General features: G+C 42.9%; 1 protein-coding gene across 4 annotated transcripts in view; it reads left to right on the forward strand.

The window, feature by feature from the left end:
* PIK3CB (phosphatidylinositol-4,5-bisphosphate 3-kinase catalytic subunit beta) overlaps positions 1-18,799 on the forward strand; it is a 67,990-nt gene extending 49,191 nt beyond the window's left edge. For all 4 annotated transcript variants that reach the window (XM_041416304.1, XM_041416305.1, XM_041416307.1 and 1 more), the window contains 11 exons: positions 2,613-2,734; positions 3,607-3,750; positions 4,733-4,832; positions 7,045-7,223; positions 7,874-7,983; positions 8,288-8,366; positions 13,817-13,984; positions 14,412-14,535; positions 15,621-15,766; positions 16,555-16,687; positions 17,163-18,799. In XM_041416304.1, the coding sequence (XP_041272238.1) occupies positions 2,613-2,734; positions 3,607-3,750; positions 4,733-4,832; positions 7,045-7,223; positions 7,874-7,983; positions 8,288-8,366; positions 13,817-13,984; positions 14,412-14,535; positions 15,621-15,766; positions 16,555-16,687; positions 17,163-17,300 (1,443 nt within the window). In that variant the 3' untranslated portion in view covers positions 17,301-18,799. The remainder of the gene's footprint in view (positions 1-2,612; positions 2,735-3,606; positions 3,751-4,732; positions 4,833-7,044; positions 7,224-7,873; positions 7,984-8,287; positions 8,367-13,816; positions 13,985-14,411; positions 14,536-15,620; positions 15,767-16,554; positions 16,688-17,162) is intronic.
* Positions 18,800-24,437: the final 5,638 nt, after the last annotated feature.

Genomic DNA, 24,437 nt, shown 5'->3' on the forward strand with positions numbered 1-24,437 from the left:
AAATGATTAGGATTTATAATTTACTTCCCATTAAAATTAAATACTTGCTGTACTAGCTGTAATTGTCTGCTACAATGTGCACACTGTTGTACCAAAAGTTTTTATAATGCCCATTTTTAGATGTATTTCAGTAAGTCTTGACTCTTCAACCAAGAAGTTCAATATCCTCAAACACAATACAACAAAATAACAAAGCCAAAAGAAGCAGTCAAACACCAGCTGTTTATAAGAAAAATCAATCAAACGCCAGCTGTTTGTAAGCAAATGGACTTAATAACTATATTCCTGTTTTTATTAATGCAGCTTAAAAATAGTAAGGCTTTTTTAGAAATTTACTCTCTCATAGTTGATTGTAGACTATCTTTAATCTGTTAGTTCAGTGATCCATGAAGTTATGTCCAGTGGATTCAAGCAACTTCCCTGAACTATTTACCATTATTTACCAAGCCCTAGTTGGATTTGCAGGATTTTAGCAGAGTGGTTGTACAGAAGGAATTGTTCTTCCTGCTGCCATAACTTCCCTGCTCAGCAGAGTAGCAGGGTGGCAGAACTTGTTATGAGAATTCACAGGCAGTATTTATTCTCCGAGCAGAATTAAAACAAAAAAATTAAAAGAAATTTTTTTAAAAATCCACTTGATTTCAGTGAAGTGACACCATCATTAATGAGAAGTAGAGAAAGGACAATTGAAATAACTGGAATAAAAACATCGGCCTGTACTTAATTGTATTGTCTCATATAGTCTTCTTAGGGAAGAAATTGTGATTATTTCTTTACAGAAGAAAATATTGATACACCAATGCCAAATTCAAGTGTTCTCTGAAACATGCATTGTTCATTCCCATTGTAACCACCTGTGCAATGATTTCAGCGAAGGGAGGAGCTCTGTATTTTCAAATCATCTTCCCAGTAAATGTACATTTACTGGAAAAAATGATATGGATCATGACTTTCACTGCCTGATGTATGAGGCTTGTGGGGCCACGTGAGCTCATCTTTTCAGACTATTTCAGGTTTTCCATTTCAATCATTCAGTATTAACAAAATAGCTCTATATTTTTGCTGGTTCTGCACCTGATTTACAGTAGATTGTGTAGAAATTTGGATAGTTTTGTTTTGGAGTCTGTGACTGTCTGACAAGCAGAGCTGCTGTTTGCATTTTCAGTGTCTGTCTTGTGTATTAAACATGTGCTTAGGGTTAGTGTTTCCTGCAGAGTTTCAGTGCCAGTGTTCCTGCTATGGAAATGTTAGTGGCTGCAGTCAGGACTGGCATCACTGATCCTTGCTGGGTCAGTAGATTTTGAAGTGTATTTTGAGTGTATTTTTCTGTGGGAATGTGACATCTATTTTTAAAACAGCTTTAGTTTTAGTTTACATCATGTGTCCATACCTGTATTTGCCCATGGAAACAGCTTAGCTGGTCCTTTCCTCCACTTGTGGCGTTTCAGCATAGCCCTGGCTTTGTGCTGTGATTCATGCCCATTTCTTACCTCTGGATTTCACAAAAATGATGACTCAGTTCACAATCTGCTCCCAAGGTGTATAAATGATGTTATGAACATGCCTGTTAAATGTGGGCTGAGAATGTGAACTCGTGTTTGTCCTGCTGGAACTGGAAGCAGGAGCTGATGTGTGACAGAGTAGAAATAAAGGTTTTTCACTGCTGTAAAGTCATTATGAAATCAGGAGAAAAACAAGATCATCCTAATTATTCAGATTTTGTAAGTGCTATTGAAATATAAAATAACTTGTGTTACCTAATTTGTAGGGGAGGGTATTATTATTATCATGACTTGTTCCTACAGAAAGGAACATCTTGTGCTGTTGATACAATGAATTTATACTAATATGCATTTATATTAATGTGCATTAAAGTGTTTATTTGTATCCATAGTGTACTGTTTCAGTGATACAACTCTATACATATTTCTCTCAGCAGGTAGCTGTGAGCTTCATAACAATGCAATAAGATAATTTTATTTTGTGAGGCCTCTAAATGTTGTTCTTTTTGGTAGTTCAAAGTTACTCATCACTGTATTCTGTAATTTTTTCCAGCACATTATTGTCATCAGTCTAGAGATTCTTTATTTGTTTTAATATCTAACCTGACTCTTTGTTTTGTTTTGGTTTGGTTTTTTTTCAATTTAAGCTCATTACTATTCACAGTGAATGTTCAAAAAGGCTCCATCAGTTGAGTTTGTCAAATATTTTTGGTAAAGAAAACTCTCTCTCAACAAAACCCTTTCTTTTATCCTTAGCAGAAAACTTCCACTGTTACCAAAATGGTTATATATTTATGAGAGCACTTACAAAACATCTTATTTTTATTGAATATCTGTTTTTAAACCATACATATCTGTTGTTACCTAATTTTTGTTTACTGTGCATTGTGTCTGCATGTGAAGAAGCATGTTTGTCAGACTAAAAATAATCTGCATCATTTTAAAGAGTAAGAAACTTAATCAGAAGTGGGCCCAGTTACCCCAAAATATTTCTCTCCTTTTTGCACCCCCATCCCATGGCAGCTGGTCACCATCTTCTGTTCATTGGAGTGCCTTTATGAGCAGTGAGACCCACCCGTGTCCTTACCTGTCGCCTTTTTTTTGGAACAGCTCCAGGCCCTCCTGCAGATCTGGCCCAAGCTGCTGCCCAGGGAGGCTTTGGAGCTGCTGGATTTCAACTACCCTGACCAGTATGTCAGGGAATATGCAGTGGGCTGTTTGAGGCAGATGAGGTAGGTGAGGGTTTCTGGGGTGCCAAACTTTGGTTTTTTTGCTCACAGGATAAAAGAACCTCAGGTGGAAAGAGCTGAACACACTGCCTGCCATGGATAGGTGACCAAATAAAGCAGTCTGAATTCTGGGTAGTGTCACTGGCAGTTAAATAAAACCACCTTATTCTGCCACCTTGTAGGAAATGATTATTTTCCATGTTGCAAGGAGAACACCCCTGCACCTTTGTCCCAGAGAGGACTGAGTGTTCATCCCTTTCTTGGGCAAAGGAGACTGAGATACTCTGAGAGAAACATTTTAATAACAAAGGGAGGAATATGCCTGGAGTCAAGTACTGTAACACCTGGCACCCAGCCACCTCCACTCTGCTGTACCATTTAATAGGAATGTGAGCTGTAGCATGCAGTAAATAATCAGAGAATTACTGATTTGGTTTTGATTCACAGATTTCTTCATTCTCTGCAGTTCTTTCCGTATTGCATTTCATTTGCTCTCCTCTGTAACCTAGGGCAGAACTTGTGTAACATTATCATTACTGCTCATTTCCTGTCCTTGAATTCTGAATTCTCTGTGGTGAATAGTTTAGTGATTAATTTTTAATGGTCAAGGATAGACTTTTGGGGTAAAAAAAATAAATTATTTTGACTTCTTGTCAAATCCAAACAAGGAATTTAGCTGCTTAGAATTCCATCCTAAGAATGCATCTGGAATTATTTCCATCTGGAAGTTGCACTAAGTTGTGTGTTGTCCTTCTTTGTGTGATGGAAAAATTGGGAGACACTCTTGGTATTAAACCAAATCCTGTCATTGCTGGGTTTGTCATATGCACTTGAATTTCTAAAGTATCACTGATCTTTTATGTACATCATTCTAGTGATGAAGAACTCTCTCAGTATCTTCTCCAACTTGTGCAAGTCCTGAAGTATGAGCCTTTTCTGGATTGTGCACTCTCCAGGTTTCTCCTGGAAAGAGCACTCGGCAATCGCAGGATAGGACAGATGTTGTTCTGGCACCTGAGGTAGGAGGTTTTCCTTTCATCTTTCTGAAACCATTGAGCATGATTGGGCTTCCAAGTATGATTTCTTGAGGATTTTTCTAAATGAGTCATAGTCATAGTGCCCCACAACTCCTCTTCATGTCTTTATCTTTGGCATCTATAGATCAGACCTCTCATTAACAATAAATTAGAGTGGTCTGTAATGTACCCTTGGATGAAAGTATTCCAAACTATTTAACTCTGACTACCTGATGAGTTAGGTTTGTAAATACCCCTAGTGTTTGTTTTGACTGTGGGTGCAGTAAAAGCACAATATTTATACCTCACAGTTGGGGAAAATTATTATTGTTGCAAGTCTAACAGAAAATAAAAGCTGTTCTGTGTATTCTTACTACTTTTGATGAGCAGTTTCATGAATGGCAGAAGCCTTGTAGAATGGACTGGAATAAGTTGGATAGGTTGATTCTGTCTTTAGAGCACAATTAATTTTAATATTTCTAGTTAAAAAGAGCAAGTGTTACCTGAAAATGTTTTGGAGGATAATTGGCTCTGATACAAAGTTCAGTGGTTTGTTTCAAAGTGTTCTCCTTCAGGAAAATTGGGCTTTTCCTTTACAAAGAATGGAGAATGTGTGATTTAAAGTCAGTGACTTCTCAGAGCTGCTCTGAATAAAAGGGGGTCCTGAAGCAGGTATTCAGTCACCACCTCTTGGCACGAGCCCTGCTGCCCCCAGAGTAAAAGTCAAGTCCTGGGCTTGAAACGAGGATCCTGCATCCAAACTGGCCTGTCCTCATCGTCTCCAGCACAGAGGGGCTCTAGCATCTCACAGGAAATCTGGCTTGTTTCAGCTACATCACCATGAGGTGTTTTAATGTTTGATGCAACCATGAGGTGTTTTACTGTTTGTTTTGGGGTTTTTTGTGTTTGTTTTGGGTTTGTGAGTGACTGGAAGGGTGCAGTTGTGTGAATGCTGTGCTCTGATGAGCAGCTTTTCCCCCGGCAGGTCGGAGGTTCACATCCCCGCCGTGTCGGTGCAGTTCGGTCTGATACTGGAGGCTTATTGCAGGGGCAGTGTGGCTCACATGAAGGTGCTGGCTAAACAGGTAGTGACTTCCCTTCCCTTCCCTTTCCTGTCATCCTGATCTGTCCGAGCCTGGAGCCCCCATCCTTACTCCATTGCTCTTGGGGGGTATTGGCTGCCTTGACAAAGTTGGGCAGCGTGGAGGAGAAGGAGGCATGAGTGAGACAGGTAATTAAAGGGGCTGAGTGATGGAGCAGCCTCCATGGCACAGAAGGCAGCCAGGGCTGTGGGGCTCAGGGAGCTGGTTTTACAGTGCTCTAAGACCTGTGAGACACCTTCAGCACTGTCTGTGTATTCTGGACACAAGAGATTCTGGATTAACTGAAGAAGGGCTTCTGTACATTTCAAGTTTTTCTCCCTGTTAAGAGTAGCTTGTTCTAAATTTTACCTAGATTACTCCAGGACTACTTCTGCAGCTTTTGCTTTGGTTAAAAGATGTTGCAAATTACCCAGATACTCATTTTAGTGTTAATATAGGTCTGTCATTTACACACACACACACACACAAAGAGAGAACAAAGGAGAGATATGTTTGCTTTTAAATACCCTAATAAGTACAAGAGGTTTGCTTTTGAAAGCACTAATAATTGTATCACCATGTCATTAAGAGACACTCACAAATAGTGTTTCAAGTATCTAATGTGGTTTTAGTGAGTTAATTTAGATTGTGATCTTAAAAATATTTGAAAAATGGTCTCTCTTAGGAGTTAAAGTATTTATTGTATCAGGCCACAGAGATTCACTCAGTGGATGAGTAACTGATGGTGGTGTTTGTGTGCACAGAAACTGCTTTGGGAGCATTTGGAACTGGGATGTTCTGTTGTGCTCTCTTGCTGCAGCTCACAGGACGTGGAAAAGACCATCTCTTCCATGTGTGCTCATTAGCATTGTCAAAATCATGAAAAGAGTAGGTGGCAAAATGCTTTAAGCAATAGATGTAAGGTCAGTAAAGTTTTTGTGCACTCTACAGGAAGCAAATGTCAGTACAATCAAAGAAGGGGCAAGAAAATTCCCAACTGTGCAAACACGGAAGAAATTCAAAGTAGAAATACTTCAAAAAGTTCCTGTTTGTACAACACAGGTTCCATTTTGTTCCCTTGTCACTGATGTTTGTACAGCTCCTAGAATAGTGGAAAAGCAGAGCCCTTTTGGTTTTGACAGATGGCTGACCTGGCAGCTCTCCACTGCCCAGTTTTATAATCAAACTCCATACAATTTCCACAGCATCCTGCCTGGCAGGGTTCAGGCTGTGGGAGGGGTGAGTTTTGACTCAGCACCTTGTAAGTCAGGCTGAAGCTTCCTTGTATAGAAAAGAGCTTTCATAATTGTTACATTGCTGCTGTTTGCTACAGAATCTGTGTATTGCTCAGCACCTTACTGGTGCAAACACAGCTCATTGTTAGAACTATTTGGTCAAAAAGTTGCTTAGGTGTAGAAGTTGTATTTGCTGTATGTGCTATCTAGGTTTGTCAAAGGCTCTGCTCTTTCAGTGTTACACATTTACATCACCAATTTCCTTAGAGATTTTGGAACAGTAAAAAACTTTGCAAAACAGAAGGGGGAAAAGTAGTTAAACCCACCTGTATTACTGCAAATAATTGTCTTGACTTTTTACACACTTCTAAGGTAAAACTTTGCTTAGTTGAGATGCTGTTTTGAACACTGTAGCCAATTAAAGCTTTTGTGTTCTGCCTGACTTAAGCAGGATTTTAATGAGACACATTTAAGACTTTGTTATGTGAAAATTGTCTGCAAGTGGTCACATGGCCATTCCTTGTTGGATGCAACTTAATGTGAACAATTAAGTATCTGCATCCATAGCTCATCTCCAGCAATGTCTCAGTTTGTTAGAGGATGAAATAATCAATATTTCTGTTACTTCTGTATGCCTAAGGGGGCACCTATGTTATGTGCTTTGTTGAAATAGGGAACTAAAAACTGTACTTTGAAGAAGGAATTTGTGTTAATGTGTCATACATTAGAATGCCTCATTCGTTTTTTTGGAAATGTTAAGTCATGCTTTTAAAAGTGACTCAAAGCTTAGGAGCTTTCATCTCATCAGTGTCTCTGTTAATTATGAAAATGGTATTTCTGAAACACAAGCAACTTAATTTCCATCCATTTTTACGAAGTTGTAGAATTATTTAATACTTGGTTTTGTTGTGAAATGGGATTTCACATTGTTACATCTCAAGTCAGAGCAATAACTTTTAATGATAAAATATCTCTTTCAGGTGGAAGCCCTCAATAAAATGAAGACTTTAAATAGTCTAATTAAGCTGAATGCCATGAAGCAAAGCAAAGCAAAAGGCAAAGATGCAATGCACACGTGTTTGAAACAAAATGCTTACAGAGAAGCCCTTTCTGACCTCCAGTCTCCTCTGAATCCTTCTGTTATACTCTCAGAACTGCAGTAAGTAAAGAATGAGCACAATTTCACCATGGCTTTGCATGGAAACAGTAGAAGAGGAACACATCTGTGTCTGAACTTCCTCTGGCTGCATTGTTCAGCACATGTTGCCAACAGGGACCTTCTTCTGTAGTGACAGAAGCTCTGCTGGGCATCTTCTGAGGTTAAGGTATCAGTTAAATTAGAAGATTTGTGTGATCCACCATGAAACTTAATATTGTCTTAGTCAATGCTATGTTTAGCCATGGCTAAACATATTTAAATGTAAGCCTAAAAATGAATTCGACTGCATTCCTGGCTTCTGTTTTTAACAATAAGCACAAAGGCTACAAAACTTTCCACAGCACTTAAATGTAAAGTCTAAAAATTCAAGGGAAAGGATATAAAGAAAACAATTTTCTCAGAAAATGCGGGTGCTTGATTTAAGCAGTAGAGATACATTCACCAGTCAGTATCAAATACATTCCACATGTCACAAATGTGTTCATAGCTTGGTGAATGCTCGTGACATAGCAGCAGAATGAAAGCAGACAGAGCATTTAAGTACTTCCAGACTGGAAGTCTACCTGTTTTCTTATGTTCTGAACCATGTTTAGATCTTTTCAGGTGAATTATTCCTGTTTGACTAATACTTCTGTCATGTTTTCTTCCAGTGTTGAGAAGTGTAGATATATGGATTCTAAAATGAAGCCTCTCTGGATAGTGTACAACAACAAAATGTTTGGAGGAGATCTTGTAGGGATCATCTTTAAAAATGGTGATGGTAAGCAATGCTAGGAACTTTCCATTTTTCCTTTTCCTTCTTCACTGGCATGTTTGCTCTTGAGTTATTTGGTATTGTTCTGTATTGCCATAAAGTAAACATGAATAACTCTGACATCAGTAAACAAATTAAGCATCTTCTGATTGAGTTTCAAGGCGTAGACACTGCCAGTCAGGATGTAATTATGATTAATACCACTATAACCCTTAGGCTGAGTGAGTATTTTTAGATGCCTTTTTCTGAAGGCCTTGGGAACTTGAGGAAGTTTGAGGAGTGGAAGCAGTGGTGTCACCTCTCGTTGCAGATCTCCGGCAGGACATGCTGACGCTGCAGATTCTGCGCTTGATGGACATTCTGTGGAAAGAGGCTGGCCTGGATCTCCGGTAAGGAGCTCCCGAGGGCTGCTTTCTTTGGATGGAGGGTCTGCTTTGAGAAATAAAGCTTTCCTGGGTTTAGCACCTGCCCCACTGTCCTTTTTCTGCACAACTTTCGGGGTGCCCAGAGGCTCCAGCTGTCATGGCCAAGGTGAGCAGGCTGTGGGAAGCGTTACCTCTGCTCCTTCCTGCTGGGAGCAGAGCTCTCATTGCTGCTCACACCAGCACTTACAGCCCCTGGGAACATCTGCAACTCTGAAGTCACTTTCTCTTGTTAGTAAAACACTGCTTGGATACCAGAATGCATTTTTCTATCTGGAAATATCTTTGTGTCTTCCAAAGTCTTGCAAAGCAGCTGTCTTACTTTTGTGTCCTTGATAAGGTAAACGTGACTTTTTTTTAATGAATACTGGAATATTCCTAAGAGCAACAGTATCAGTCATTATCACACAGCCCTCTAGTACATGGGAAACCTTTCCACCCAAATTTATGAACCAGTTTTAGGTAACATAATTCACAAATTCTAATTGCACTTTAGGAAAGTAGTCCTAAAGAAGGTACTGGGTGTCATATTATTAGAAACCATTTTTAGCCATAAAATAAATTTTGTATGCCTGTTTCAAGAGCTGTAATCCTCTGTGTTTAAATTTTGTTTACAAGTCTAGAAGTACTTATACTTAAATATTGCCTGAAATACTTAATTTAGATTCTTGGGGCTCTTTTCAAATTTTTATGGTTCAAGTATAGTAGTGGGCACTACATAAGGCACGTAACATCAGCACAGGTAAGTAAAATTATCAATTTGTTACCTAGAATGCTTAAGGAAAGGTGGAAATGTGAATTACAAATTGTTTCTGGAAAGATATAGTTCTGATGAGATGGTTGAGTGTCTGTGAAGTTGAACACTGACTTGAGGAAACCTTAGGTCATTTATGTCATTATAAATTGACTTTGAGGAGGCTGATCCAGCATTTGGGGGCAAGGACAGCCTCTGGCAGCTGTGGAATCCCAGATGCAGCATTCCTCAGTAGCTGCCTTGCCAGAAGCTGTTTGTGGTTCCAGCCTGGGCCACACACCATGCCTAGCAAACAGGAATAGTGATGAGAGTCATCAAATATGCTTTTCCTGACTAAGTCTTTTTCTTTTAAATGCAACAAAGGAAAACCAAAAAGTAGCTCTGATGTCCAAGATTTTTCTTAAAACTCTGTGAAGAAAAAAAAAAGTAGAAAGGGGAAGTTCCTAGTGAGAATTGAAGTTCTATATTTGGCCTCTTCAATTTGTTTGCTTAACTGGGAGCATCTTCCTTCCATTCATCCTGTCATAGTTACCATTATGAAATAAAATCCTGGGATTGAGGCAGGGTTACAGTTCAGTGTCTGTCAAAGAGAGTAATTGGGCACTTGCCAAGAGAAGGCTCTGAAATAACCTTCCTTGAGAAGAGAATTGGCCAAAACAGCACTCAGAACCCCAGAGCATGAGGGCACCGCCAGGAGGGTGAGGCTTTGGCATCCCTGTGTTTATAGCCTACATCTCTCTCAAGAAGAGACAATTCCAGAATCCATGAACCAGCAGTGGTGGAGTGAGTTCTTTGCCATGTTCGTGAGTCAGAACTCAGTGGTTACTTTTTGCGTGGGTGAGAAGCATGATATCAGCTGAAAAAGTATTGTCAAAGAGCTGCTTTCCTGAAAATACAGTGCCATGTGCCCATACCAAAGAGTGCAGTCCTTGCTTGTTGCCCTGTATCATCCTTAGTTTCCCTGAAGTTATTTCCATTTGTGGATGCACAATGGATTTTGCACTTTTCAACTTCTATCCACTGTGGAGAGTCTAGTAACTCCATCCAAGTAAAAGCAGGGCTTCACCCATGCCAGCAGTGTCAGAGCAGCTCTGGCTGCTGCTGCTCCCCATCCAGTCCTGTTTTGTCACAAGCAGATTGTCCAGCTTCCATGAGGCATGGATCAAATGGCAGCCAGTGCACCACTGAGCTGGGGACAGGATCAGTTCCCTTCTAATTGCACTGCAGTCCACACTCAGTTCTCTAGCAGTGATTGAAAATGAAACCTAAGCTCAGTCTGTCTCTAAAGCAAGCACTATATTCCTGGTGGGATTTCTCAACTCTAGAGAGGAATGCCAAATCTTTATTGATTTTTTGAGAGCTGAAGGAGGAGAAATGTTTGCTTGTTTGTTTAACTGCCAACTGATTTGTCTTGTGGGTGACAAACAGGGCAGGGGATGTATCAGAGGGGACACTTGTGTGCAGGAGGATGGCACTATATGCTCCTGTAAATCCTTCATCCTGGGCTCTCCCTGTGTGGGCACAGCTGAGGAAAGCCTGGGACGGAGGGTGGATCTGCTTCCCAGAACAGGACCAGCACCGAGACAAACACTGACACTTAGAGGAGTCTGCCTTTGGTCAGTTCACCTCAAACACCATCCAAGTAGCAGAGAGAAATTAACAAAGCAAAAAGTATATTTTTTAGTTAATCCCCACGCCTTAATTTCTAAGAGAAACTTGTACCTGAACACACTGAGCAGGAAGTAGATGGCCTATTACAAATACATGTCGCAGCAGAGGAGCACAACGTCTGTATTCCCAAGGATGCTGTGGTGCCTGTGGTGCTGCACCTCTCAGGAAAACCTTTGTGTCAGAAAGTGTTTGGGTTCCTTTAGCTCTTTTATAGCATCAAAGTTGTGTTAGTGGAGAAATGAGCAAAGTAACAGCAACAGAAAATCATGAATTTGAGGAGTTTGATCTATGCCAAGTCATCTTTGCTGTGGTAAATTGTCATAAAAGTATTTTAATACTTGGCTACTTTTTGACCAGATGCAGGACATTCTCCAAAACACTTTTTCGTTTCAGTGCTTGTCTATAGTAGGTTTTCAGTTTTCGTCTCCCTTACATGTGTGAGATCTGAGGTTACATGGCTGTGTATGAGTGAAATCAGAGTTCACACACATACTGGAAAATGTATTTGTTACAACTCTTTAACATGTCATCATTTTCAAACTGTTGGACCTGAAGTTACAGAGAACGTGTTGATAAATCACCAGTATTTTGTGTTTGGAAGGGCACTGGTTTGGTGAATTTAACACTTTAAGTAAAGAACTGTTTTAAATGAGTGAAGAGAATTTTCTGTCCTACCCAGGATTTCAGTATTGATCTGGCCATGGCTTTTGCTGGCTTTAAAAAGCAGAGAGCATATCCTGCTGACAGATGCTGAAGTCAGAAAGACCAGGATGAGATGGAAAGGGCCCAGAGGATTTGTCCCTAACTTGACTCCTGTCAAACTGTCTCTCTGACAAGGATGTTTTTTCCTGCAGTTGTAAGCACACAGCCCTCCAGGGGCTGCAGGCTTTCATCATTGCCTGCTTTTGGAGGGGAAGTTGTTGGCCGCGTGCCCGGCTCGGCCGCGAGCGGGGTGGGTTGCGGTGCCATGGAAGGAGGCCAGTGTGCACTTTAACCTGGCCGGCTTTGGCTGCCGTTTCTGGTGTGGTGATAAGGATGGGCAGAGCTTCCCCATGCCCAGAGGCAATCCCAGCCACCATCCCAGCTCCTGGAGAGCTCTGCTCTGGGGACAGGGCTGGGACTGGGCAGGGCTCCGGACAGAAACGGGAAGAAGGTTCCAAGCCTGTACTTCGGCTGTTGTTTTGAAGTTGAGTGCTCTTGAAATACCCTCTGGTTTTCAGTGCACTTTGTTGCCAGTAGGGAAGAATCCCAGTCTATATCTGTACTGCTTCTGATGCCTTAGGATTTTAGCTTTCATATTTTTCAGATCCTGTACTGCATTAGTGCATAACTCCAAACTCCATACACAGTGTTAGTTACTGCCTTCACATTTTGGTCAGACAAAACAATTCCTCTGGACCTGAGATCCAAGGATACTTTACTGTCTCAGGCCCCAAAAGTACAAACAAAAATGAATTGGGGGAGCAAACTGGGAGTAAATGACTTCATTAGCTGAAGCTGTAATTGGAGGATTAACCCCTGGTATGTAAATGGACCAAACTTAGAATTGTCGGAAAAACTGGTGCCCATTGTCCATCTTGGGTGCAGCCTCTGGGAGGCTGTGACTGCCCAGGGTGGTATTGAGGGCCTTCAATAAACACCCACTTTATTCTCTTAATCTTGTCCAGCCTCTGTTCTAGGTAGCCACTCCAAGGCATCAGCACTTGCACCACTCCAGTTGTGTTATTCCTTTGGTGGAGAACTGCTCAGTTCCCTGATAGCTATAAGGCAAAAAAGTTGTGTTTAATTTTGTAAGGAATTTTATTTATTTTTCTTCCATGGCTTGGAATAATAGGCTGTGTCAGTTAAGAGATGTGGTTATGCTTTGTAGCTATTAAATTTAATATCTTATGTTAAAGTTTATATATATATATATATATATATATATGTATATAAATATATATAGTTTTATATCTAAATACTAATTACAGCTTCATCAGCAGTGAAGCTTTATACATATGTGTGTGTGTGTGTGTGTCTGTGTCTGAAGGTAGTACACACATCAATTTTCATGTCCTGCAGTTGTTTTATACAGCTCTGTAGTCAGTGAGTGCTGGTCTATACCTGTGTGCTGCAGTGTAGACTTTTGTTGGTATTCATTCTCTTAGCCATGGACCATGACCACAACTGAGATTATATTCTTGGCCTGGGCTGCCTGGCACAAGAGCAGACAGCTCAATTTGTGATGCATTGCCTTTGAAATGTTTGCTGTAAGTTTCCCTTGCAAATGCTGAGCTCCCATCTCATGGGGTGTTGCCATTCTGTTTAGCTTTTTAAGCATCTGGAGGGAGGAAATGTATTGGGAAAAGATATTTATGCACATCTCTGCTTGATTTTTATCTTTAACTGTGTCTCACTGTAATGCACTGACATGGTAAGAGGTATTTTCACTGGTCACAGTGTGTGAATGCACAGGTGTGTTCTGAGTTACCAAGCCAGTTAAGAGATGTATTCCTGTTTTCCATTAGGTTTCTGTACTTCAGTTTAGTATGAGCTGGAAAACATTCTTTATGTTAATATTAAGAAGGACTTATAGCATTTTCCTTTGAAGTGGGAAGATGGTGGAAAAGGATAAGATGCTCTTTTGTATTTCCAGCAATAATTTATGGGTAATGAACTGGAGCAGGTCAGGGTCTGTCCGGGCAGGAATTCACAAATGCAGGCACAGGGCTCCCTCTGTGGCTCGTCCTGGGAAGTTACAAGAAACTCGGTTCCAGTAAAAAGGAAAAATTAAGCTTTTTAAAGTGTCTCTCTTCTGTGTATCTATATACAAAATAGGAAAAATGAACAGTTTAAAATGTATTGCTGGTCTTTAACCTTTACAAGCAATTCCTGTATATTACCCCTTGAGAGTTTACTGTTCACATGAGCATTCAGCCATCTCCAAACATGAATACACTAAAGAAGCATTTTACAGTTTTAGGTTCTGACATGGTTCTGTGTTTCCTTGCAGGATACTGCCCTATGGCTGTTTAGCAACTGGAGATCACTCTGGCCTCATTGAGGCTGTTTCTAGCTCAGAAACCATTGCTGACATTCAGTTAAACAGCAGCAACGTTGCTGCAGCTGCTGCCTTCAACAAGGACGCGCTCTTGAACTGGCTGAAGGAATACAATTTAGGGTAATTTCTACACTTCTTCTCTCAGCTATAGTGTAAGATACAAAATTCCTCTGAAGTTTCTCTTTCACTCTGAAGGAAGGTGTGGTTTCTTGCTAATTGTTTTTCTAGCATGTCAAATTCTGCCTGAGATTCATGGTACCCTTGGGCCTGGCATTTGCAGCATTTTGGCTGTGTGCTGTTGAGTAAGTTATATTAAATTTGGCAGCACAAACAAACCCAAGGAAACTAGATGGGTCTTAAGCCTTGATGTTGCCTTCCATCTGCTTGATCTCCACAGCTACCTTGACAGTATTTTTTTCTCAAGTAATTCTGGTTTTGCAGCATCCTAATGTACTTCTGGTTTAAACAAGCAAAAATCCTTTTTGAGGCCAAAGCATAACATGAATTCCAACAGTGTGCACTAATACAATTTTCTCTGTGGTTACAGAGAGGACTTGGATCGAGCCATTGAAGAATTTACTCTGTCTTGTGCTGGCTACTGTGTAGCTACGTATGTGCTGGGAATTGGTGACAGACACAGTGACAATATCATGGTCAGGAAAAATGGGCAGGTAAAAATTCTTTCTGTAGGTAGAATGCCTTTGGTGACCTTGGTGTGGAAGAGTTCTCTTGAGAACTTGTAATTTCTTTGGTGTCTTGATGAAAAGAAAGGCACACATGGTTAGAACCGATGTCTGTGGTTCACTGAGGGTTGGAGAGAGCTTCAAGGAAAGGAAATGTAATGTTGGGTGAAAGACAGAGCACAGCCTGGTCCATCAGCAATTCTGTATGGAGAGAGACTGTTCTGCAGAGTTTTTACAGAACATCCAAGAAGCCTTATGGTGGTTCAGATTCATTGAATAAAAGTGGTCTTAGGGTATCTTGCAAAAGACCACCCTTAAAAATCCACAAACTGCATTTTGGAGCAGTGTGGTTTCTCTGTAGTGAGTCTGTGCAGCTCAGCCTTGCAGAAATGCTCAGTGTGGAACCCAGCACCAGCACAATGCTGTGCACTCAGAACCTGGGGGGGCTCCTAGACATGTCCTTTCTTAATTGTTACCCTATAATGTAACTTGTCTGATTTAATTGAAATTATTCTTCCTAGAAAATCAGCAAGGGTTATAAAATGGAGAGTTTTACAGACATTTTGCAGTATTCTTTTTAAGTTTGTACTTCCTAGAAGAAAGCTGGAATGCCCTTAATCTCAATTCTAACATGGGGAAGCTTCCACAGGGTCCTTCAGATTAACTCAGCTCTGCTCCCTTTGCCTCTGTCCTTGTGTGGGAAGGCCTTGGATGTGATGATATTCAGCCTCATGGGCTCATCCTTGGGCTCATTTTTGTCTGATGCTGCCACCAAGCTGTCTCTCTGTGGCAGCAGCATCTTAAACCCGAGAGAATCTTTTGCTGCAGTGGTCACCCAGAAATGTATGGATGTTATTACTGACTTTAAATCTTGAAGTGGTTTAGGACCAAATACTCCCAAAGGGTTGAAACCACAGGTTTTGGAGAGTCACATTAGGAGTTAACTGTTCTTGATACCTGCATCCTGTAGAGATATTAGAGAAGTGACACATTTCACTGGAGAGATTATTTTTCACTTTTTGTTGTTGTTTGTTGTTTGTTTGTTTGTTTGATTGGTTTTGGTTTTTTTTTAGCTCTTTCATATAGATTTTGGGCATATTCTTGGAAACTTCAAGTCCAAGTTTGGAATTAAAAGGGAACGGGTACCTTTCATACTCACCTATGACTTCATTCATGTTATTCAACAAGGAAAAACAGGGAACACTGAAAAATTTGGTCGGTGAGTGTTACTTTGGTCTATTTGTAATTGAGATAACTGGGGCTGGTTTGCTTATTTGCACTTGTGTGGAAATGTGCCAGCATGTATTTACAGGGCTATCTACTGCTCTCCCTGAGCTGGAATGTCCACAGATGACTTCAGAACCAGAAGCTGCAGCTCTGCAGTTGATCTCCCGCAGCAGGAGGTGGCAGGTTCTGCTGGGCTCAGCTCTGCCTGCAGCAGCTCTGGCCTCCAGGCAGGGCTGCCAGACTGTTGTTCAAGCACTGCCCTTAGGAGGAGGCTCCCTCCTGCCCTTCCTGTCCACCAGGGCAGGTTCACTGTGCTGCCCCGTGATGGCCTCGCTTGGATGCTTGGCCACAAGGAGCCACATGCTCGTGATCCACGAGCCCTGGAAGCTGGCTCGGTTTTGACCATGGAAGGAATTAGAAATGACAGAGATTAGAGGGACTGCAATAGAGCTTTGGCTTTTCCACTGTAGCCCACCCTGTGGGATCATCAGGGAACTTCACCTAACAAATTCTCAGGGAGGTGGGACCATCTCTGGCACTTTTGTTCTTTCTGAAGAGCAGCTGGCGATGTTTCGTACTGAGGGCTCGCTGGAGAGACGTGGGATGTGTCTGTGGGAATGCACAAACAGGTTCTGCAGGCATCCCTGTCTCTCTGTGCTGTGTTGCGCAGTCTGTGTTTGTCAGACAGATAACAGATTGCAGATAGCAGTTAAGCAGACAGCAGTTGCAGACATTCCCAGTGTGTGATCTCCCTGCTGTTCTCCTCGCTCACTCACACAGGTTCCGGCAGTATTGTGAGGAAGCCTACCTGATCCTGCGCAAGCACGGCAACCTATTTATTACCCTCTTTGCACTGATGCTGACTGCAGGGCTGCCAGAGCTCACCTCTGTCAAGGACATCCAGTATCTCAAGGTACAGTAAGAGCTACAGCTCAGCAGGACTCAGCATTTTTCCAGGATGTGGTTTTTTGATTCCAAGATTAATACATTTTCACTGTTTTTCATTTCTATGAAGATTTTCACACAGTCCTTGAAGTTTTCTTTTTCAGCTCTATAGGACGAGGTCTTTAGTCAGGCCTAGTGCTCAGAGGATAAGTTCAGGATCTGTGCATCTTAAATGGAGTCACCACAGGGGTATTTTACATCTTGGCTCATGCACAAGCATAGACCTGGAAAGGTGAAAATTATTTGCCTCATTCTCTTTCAGTTTTATCTTTAAACCCAGGATGATTTATTATTTAAACCAATTGATATATTGCTCAATGAGTAGTAAGCACAAAAAGTGTCAAAGGAGAACAAAACACACTGTGGCTTGTGTTGAAAGGTAAAGGAGGCTTTAACTATGCATTTTAAAATTCCTGACAGTCCTTGTTTCCCTGTTGCCTTAGGACTCCCTGGCCTTAGGGAAGAGTGAGGAAGAAGCACTAAAACAGTTCAAGCAAAAGTTTGATGAAGCTCTGCGGGAAAGTTGGACTACTAAAGTGAACTGGATGGCTCACACTGTCAGAAAGGATTACAGGTCCTAGGAGATTCTGGCATTTGCACTAAGCTGAAGGTTACTTTGATAAGTGTTTGTAAAGGGTTTCTGTGGTATGGACCAATCAAACTTCAGGAAGCGCTGGGACAACGCTCTCAGGCACAGGGTGGTTCTTGGGGAGCCCCACACAGGGCCAGCAGTTGGACTCTGACCCTGATGGGTCCCTTCCAGCTCAGCACATTCTGTGATTCTATGAAATGATCCAAAACAAGAAAGGAAACAACAGTGAAAACAAATGGACCGAAATAATTTCTGAGTCTTTTGCACTCTGCTTGTCAATGCTTGACTCCAAGACTGTCTCTACAGTTAGTGAACATCCTGGATAATCAGTTCCTGCTGACTTTGCACGCTGAGAGCTACGAGGCATTTTTAAAAATTCTTTGGTACTTCATGGAGGTGTAAATATTTGTTTTTATATGTTAGGGTAATGTGCTCTAACTTATCCTCGGGAGGTTTGAAGACCTCTGACAGAACTGTTCTTTGTTTAAAGTTAGGACTTGAAGAGTAAATTTTTTTATATATATCCTAATCTGGCTAAAAAATGAGTGTATTGTGTATATTTTTCATATGACCTCTGCCCTCCTGGCACAGATGCATTAATTCTACTGTAAATAGCAACCATGGTGTCACTGTACTGCAGGGAGCTGCTTGGCGTCTGTGCTGCTGCCGAGGGAAGGGTGGGGCTGTGGAGGCTGGGGGAGGCCTGACAGCTGTGATGCAGCATCCAGATGTTCAGGGTTGCACAGCTTTGTTCCTCGGACTTAACACACAAAAGAAGCCCTTCAGAATGAGGAAGGTTAGGCCAATTCCAAAGATGCCTGAGAATCCCTCGCTGGTTACAGTCTCCCACTCAGCCTCTGGGGCTTTGCCTTCAGCTCCCAGAGAGGCATAATTTTGTTTGATTCCAGCAAGAAGCTCCTCCAGCCTTACACTGAAATTCCTGCCTCAGATCAGTCCTTCCCTGTGAAATGTACTGACCTATGTAAGGGATGTTTTCATTAAATGTACAAAACAAAGTGATTTTTTAAAGCATACATACCAAAAACCCCAACTGGTTGGAGAAGCAAGAGTTTATGGGGAAAGATCATTCCACCGAACACCAATGCAGTCACTGATCTTCTCTTTCTATTTATTAAAAGCTTGCAGGAATGTTGCTTTACTGAGATATATATGTTGAAGATGGTTGCTGAAGAAACTGGATTTGTTTTAATTTATTTAATGAGGTACCAGGCTTTTAGGTGCTTAAATGGAGAGGAAATTTGTTATGTGCAATAGGGAACTGCTGGTTAAAAGATGTAACAAAGTGTTCCTGAACATCAGCAAGAGAGGTTTAACTACTGCCCGTTCTCCAAGGAGCACTGGTAGCTCTTGATTCTTGTGGACATTTGAAAGAGAATTAAACATATCTATTTACTTTTTGACTAAACAGTTGTTCTGCATAGAAATGCTGGATGATGTATGAATTTAATTAAAGTAGGTTTTACTTTGTTGAGAGTGTTTTGTTTTTGTTGCTTTGGGGTTTCTGTGTTTATTTTAGAGGTTAAGAACTTACCTGGAGTCAGTTCTGTGGGCATTGATTCTTTTCTCCTCACCCTATGGGCTCATCGCTCTGAAAAGACTTCTAGAATATTCTAAAAGTAACAAATGTTAACGTGGGTTGGTTTTGTTTGGTTTAGGGCTGTTTTTTTTATATACAACATAGTAGCATTTCAAGTGTGCCATGTCCTTTTTAAAATTACTATTATTTCTATAGCAGAAAGAAAGTTAGAAAGAAACTGCAATGCAGGTGACAGCTCTGCAAAAAGTAATGACATCCTCAGGTAATTCACAGCATGTGACTTTGCATAAGGAACCGTTCCTGGACACCTTCTGTTGTTCTGTGAGACAGAGCACTTGGACATCTCTGGCCTTGCTGAGGGAGACATCAGCTTTTCCAGGACTTTGAGATGAAGTTGGTGAGTGCCCCTTGGCTGCCTGGGGCTGGTGTGGACGGGCTCTGGCAGGAGGGAGCGCACTGGCATCTCCATTTCCTTTACTTCCACAGCTCCGAGGGCAGCTGGGTGCCCTGTGCCAGCCCCGGCATCCCGTGGGACTCAAGGCTGTGCCCCAGGCTCCCCTCTGCACCACTGCAGGTGAGAGCTGTGAGCTGCAGGTGCAGCAGCACCTTCCCTGCCTCCAGCACCACCGGGGCACTGCACTGACTCAAGAGGTTTTGGGTGGTTGGGGGGATTTTGGATGCGACTTTAACGCAGGTTATAGAAGTACTTGAGATGGTGAGAAAATCCCGTTGCCTCTGTTCCTGGAGGAATATTTAGAGGGGATTGGGAAATACTGCTTCTGCTCAGTGTTTGTGTTTGTTGATAGCTCTTCAATGGATGTGTTGTGTTTGCTTGTCTTTACCTTCTCTATGTTTACTTTTGGCAATTAATTAACAAGAATGGGAAAAGAAAGAGCCGAGTTAAATGGTCTATTTTTGTGTTTGGCAGCAAAGACAATGAAGTGGTTTCCTCCTGTGAATTGATCTTCAAATAGCTGAGAAGAGACCCCATATCACAGCAGTGTTTCCCAGGCTGACCCATCAGGGCTGAACCTGGCAGGAAGCAGCATTTACCGGGGCACCAAAGCTGATCTTGTGATGCCTGCATGTTAAGTTTTGAGCAGAGTCCTGGTTTGCTGAATTGTATTAGTAAAAAGATCACCACTTTCCCTGGTTTTCATCATACTTGCTACAGCCTGTGGCATGCAGACTTTCATTCAGAAAACAAATAAACAAATGAACTGCTTTGTGGAAAGTCAAAGGAGACTTTGACACTGTCATTCAAGAGAAGGCTGGATTTTGGCACATCAGTCCATTGATTATTTCTGTACTTTCCTCACAATATCCAGCTCTAATACTAAATTGGTAAGTTAATTTGGGCTGATTTGGAACATATTTTAGACCAGTTTCTGAATTCAGAAGTCATCAAATGGTTAGATTATAATAAGAGAATTTAAAGATTTTGTGTTGAATCTTCAGTTCACATGGTCTTATGTTAATTGCCATTTTTTGTATATGTCCACTGGAAAAATGACTTTTCCGTCTCAAGGCCTTCATTGTATCTGGCAGAGGGGAAAGCTGCTTGGGCTGCTTTAAAAACCACGGCTGAAATTTGGTATATACAGTGTGTAAATGATCTTCATTTGTTCTGGTTTATTACTGATTGCAGGATTACTTGATGGGTTTGCTTTCTACCTTGAATCATTTATTTTGTGACAAACGGTGACAACTGCTGCTTTCACACTCCTGCTTGTCCTGTGTGGGATTTCCAGGGAAGGAGCTCCCATGCATTTGCCCCTCAGCTGTGGAGCTGCTTCCTTTCCCTCTCGTGCTTGTATTGGTTCTTTTGGCAGTGGGGTGGTGTTGGTTGTCAAGTCAGTCACATTCCAGCAAATGCCTTGGACAGAGCCCATTCCTGTATTTCATATAAAAGAGTCCAATGTTCCTCTTTAATCTCCCAGAGCTATTGAAATCAGATAATTAAATAGTAGAGGCTCTTAATAATTGATATGTCAGGCTATATTGTAGCTTTATTCTGTAGGATGGTTTCAAGCCTACATCTTTTAAATGTGTAATCAGTATTTCTATTATTATTCTTTCACAATATACTGTATTAGTGTAATTATGTGTCTGAGCCAGCTTTAAAATCTAAGTCCAAAATCCTCTGCTGAGATGTAATAATTTAAAAAATGACTTGTCTGGCATGACACTCCAAGAGCTGAGGGAGCAGAGCTGTTCTGGTGCACAAGTGTCAGTAGGTGCTGCCATGTGAGGGGACAGTGCCCCGCTGCTGTTGGGCTTCACTGTTTGCACAGGGCTCTGGGGATTGTGGAGACAAAAGGGATGGTGAGGCTGATGAGATTAAAGCCAGGCTAAGCTCAAGGTGTGATTCTACTGCCTGACCTCCATGGACACACATGAACCTGGGTGTGGTAGGAGCAAACACAGCCCCAAGCAGGTCTCTACAGCCAACACAGCCCCAAGCAGGTCTCTGCAGCCAACACAGCCCCAAGCAGGTCTCTGCAGCCAACACAGCCCCAAGCAGGTCTCTGCAGCCAACACAGCCCCAAGCAGGTCTCTGCAGCCAACACAGCCCCAAGCAGGTCTCTGCAGCAAGCACAGCACCAAGCAGGTCTCTGCAGCCAACACAGCCCCAAGCAGGTCTCTGCAGCAGGCTCAGCACCAAGCAGGTCTCTGCAGCAGGCTTTGGTAGCCAGTGCAGGCAAGGTGCAGTAATTCACCAGCTGCTGAGAAATCAAGTACAAAACTGTTGGTGCTGCCTCAGTGCATAACAGAAGTGTTGTTACTCTCCCCAAGCATGACTCCATGCTGATGGAGGGGAGGAGAGGTGGTCCTGCCAGGAGCATTGGTTCACTCTGCCCGTGTTGGCAGCTGTCCTTCAGCCAGCACAGCACAGCACAGCAGCATTCATCGGGGACAGGAGGGAGCTGCTGTGCTCAGGGAGCTCAGTTTGCACACTGCTGCTCCTAGGGTGCTTTTCCAGCCTCATGACCCACCTGAGGAGCTTGTTGTGTCCTTCAGCAAGCCACACAGGAAATCCTACCAGGCAGATGCTGAGAGAACTTTCTTGTTTTGTCCCTTCTGGAACACTTGGATAAAGGCTCATTTGTGACCTATTTGAACTCATTTCACTGTATGAGACTGAACGATTTAAAGTAATGCTGTTGTGATGAGCTAGTCCTTCATTCAGTCTGTCACCCTGCTCTTCCTCAGGTGATTCTCTGGAGAAGTCTCCTCTGGATTGCTTGATGATGAGGAATGGGGTTGAAGTTATATTTCTTAAAGTAGTGGTATGGCTTACTCTTGGGAGAGCTGTAAAGGGTCCCAGTTTAGAAATAGCAGTCCCAGAGAAATGTGAAAGTTAATTCTGGCTTGCCAGGTCCTGGTTGGCTTTTGAAAATGAGCAGCAGTGACAATCAAGCACCATGGAAACGTGGTTTTGGAGGGATTAAGGCCCTTGTAGCACAAGGGTGTTTGTAAGATCTTATTTCTGGCTTTAGAAGTCTGCATTTGGGCAGGAAGTCTGGGCACTTGTTGGCAATGTACAGAACCAGTGAAGTGTGGGCAGAAAGGAGGAACTTGGCAGTGGTTCATTCCAGTTTGTGAGTCCTGCCTACAGCTTTCTCCTGCATGAAATTCCTAATGGGCTTTGCCCTGGGAGCTTTCAGCAGCTCAGTCTGGTTTCTGAAATGGTCTCTGTACCTCTTGCATGAGGAGCATTGAGTGTCTGACATTCCACAAAGGAAGCTGAGCGCTGTTGTTCAGGATACTCTGGGGCACAGAATGTTGTATATGGGTCTCTGAACTCCTCTTGCTGAAACCCTTTTCCTGGGAAGCTGGAAACAAACCACAAGAATAGATGTCATAGCCAAGTATTCCCTAGGGATAGGAAAAAAAATCTGGATTCCAGTCACCTTACCAGATATTCATTTGAACAAAAATGGAACAGCTCCAAAAGAGGAGTGGGAAGGTCATAGAGACCTTTTCCCTGTGGACTTGTTACTTTGGAATTTTGGAAAAGGAGAGATCAAACGAAGGTCCAAACGTCCCAGCCTGTGTTCTTCTGCTTGGCTAAATAAAAGAACCCTTAATATTAACGGCTGTGGGAGACTAAGTCTGTTTAGCCTCTTCCCTACCAAAGAGCAAGGAATTGATCCTGCACATAGATGTGTGCCCCTTGGCATGGGAGGAAAAGTGCATGCTGCTAGACTTGGGACCATCTGTTCCCGAGGCTAATTCCACCCCTCACCTGTGCTTGGGAATTCCACTGTGGTAAAGTCTTTGGTACACCTGGAGCTTAATGCCACCGACCCCTGCCCCAGAGCCTTGGCCTGGTGTCTGGAGCTGTACTGCACTGCTTGAAGAACTGCTTGAAAATACAGGTCAGGCTTTAAGAGCTCAAAGGAGTCTTAAATACTTTGTGAGTTGTGATTGTTGTTGCTCTTTTTAAGGCAAGGTGCAGGATCACAAGTGAGATTTTGAAAACGTGAAAGTTTGCAAATTCTAGGAGGGAATTGGGATGTGTGCTGCAATCCTTCTGGCCAAGACAGCTTTTAGAAGCCCCTTTCCCCCATAAAGTTGCATCTCTGTAGTTGTTAATTTAAAAATAAAGCGTTTAATATTCCAGACCACAAACAACACTGAAGCAAACAAAGACATCGCAAGTGGCTCTGCCTGAAATCGTCACGCTAGCATTTGCTGCTCAATGGGATAATCTTTGTTTCCTTGAGAGGAGAAAGAAGGCTCTGGAGAATATTTCTGAAACAATTCCCTGTCCTTAACAGCTGAGAAATATTTAGGTTGCAGCTCTGTTTACGGGGTTTGTGCTGGTTAAATGAGTGATGCGTGCAGTGAACTGCGGGGTGGCTGCAGCTGCGTGGGGCTGCTGCTGGGCCAGGATCCCTCATCCCGATGGATCCAGCTTTGGCTTTGGCATGCGCTCGGGCCGGGATCCCTCACCCTGATGGATCCAGCTTTGGCTTTGGCATGCGCTCGGGGCCGGGATCCTCATCCCGATGGATCCACCTTTGGCTTTGGCATGCGCTCGGGCCGGGATCCCTCACCCTGATGGAGCCTGCTTTGGCTTTGGCCTGCTCTCGGGCCGGGATCCTCATCCCGATGGATCCACCTTTGGCTTTGGCATGCGCTCGGGGCCGGGATCCTCATCCCAATGGATCCACCTTTGGCTTTGGCATGCGCTCGGGCTGGGATCCCTGATCCCGATGGATCCACCTTTGGCTTTGGCATGCGCTCGGGCCGGGATCCTCATCCCGATGGATCCACCTTTGGCTTTGGCATGCGCTCGGGCCCCAGAGCTCCCGTGCCCCGCAGGGCGCTCAGCAGCGCAGCGTTGCGCTGTCGTAGTGGTCGAGCAGGCTGTGGGCGATGAAGCCGCGCTGCGAGTGCAGGGTCCCGCAGGGCCGGCAGAGCAGGATCTCGCAGCTCGGACACATCCTCCCGGAGCGCCGCGGGGCCCCGAGCTGCGGCTGCGGGCACGGCTCCTCCTGCGGCCGCCTGCCGCCTCTCCTGTGCCAGCACCTCCGCTTGTCCTCTGCCAGCGGGCTCCTT

The sequence above is a fragment of the Onychostruthus taczanowskii genome, unplaced genomic scaffold (genome assembly GCF_017590055.1).
Source record: "Onychostruthus taczanowskii isolate IOZ18803 unplaced genomic scaffold, ASM1759005v1 scaffold51, whole genome shotgun sequence".
Taxonomy (NCBI): Eukaryota; Metazoa; Chordata; class Aves; order Passeriformes; family Passeridae; genus Onychostruthus; species Onychostruthus taczanowskii.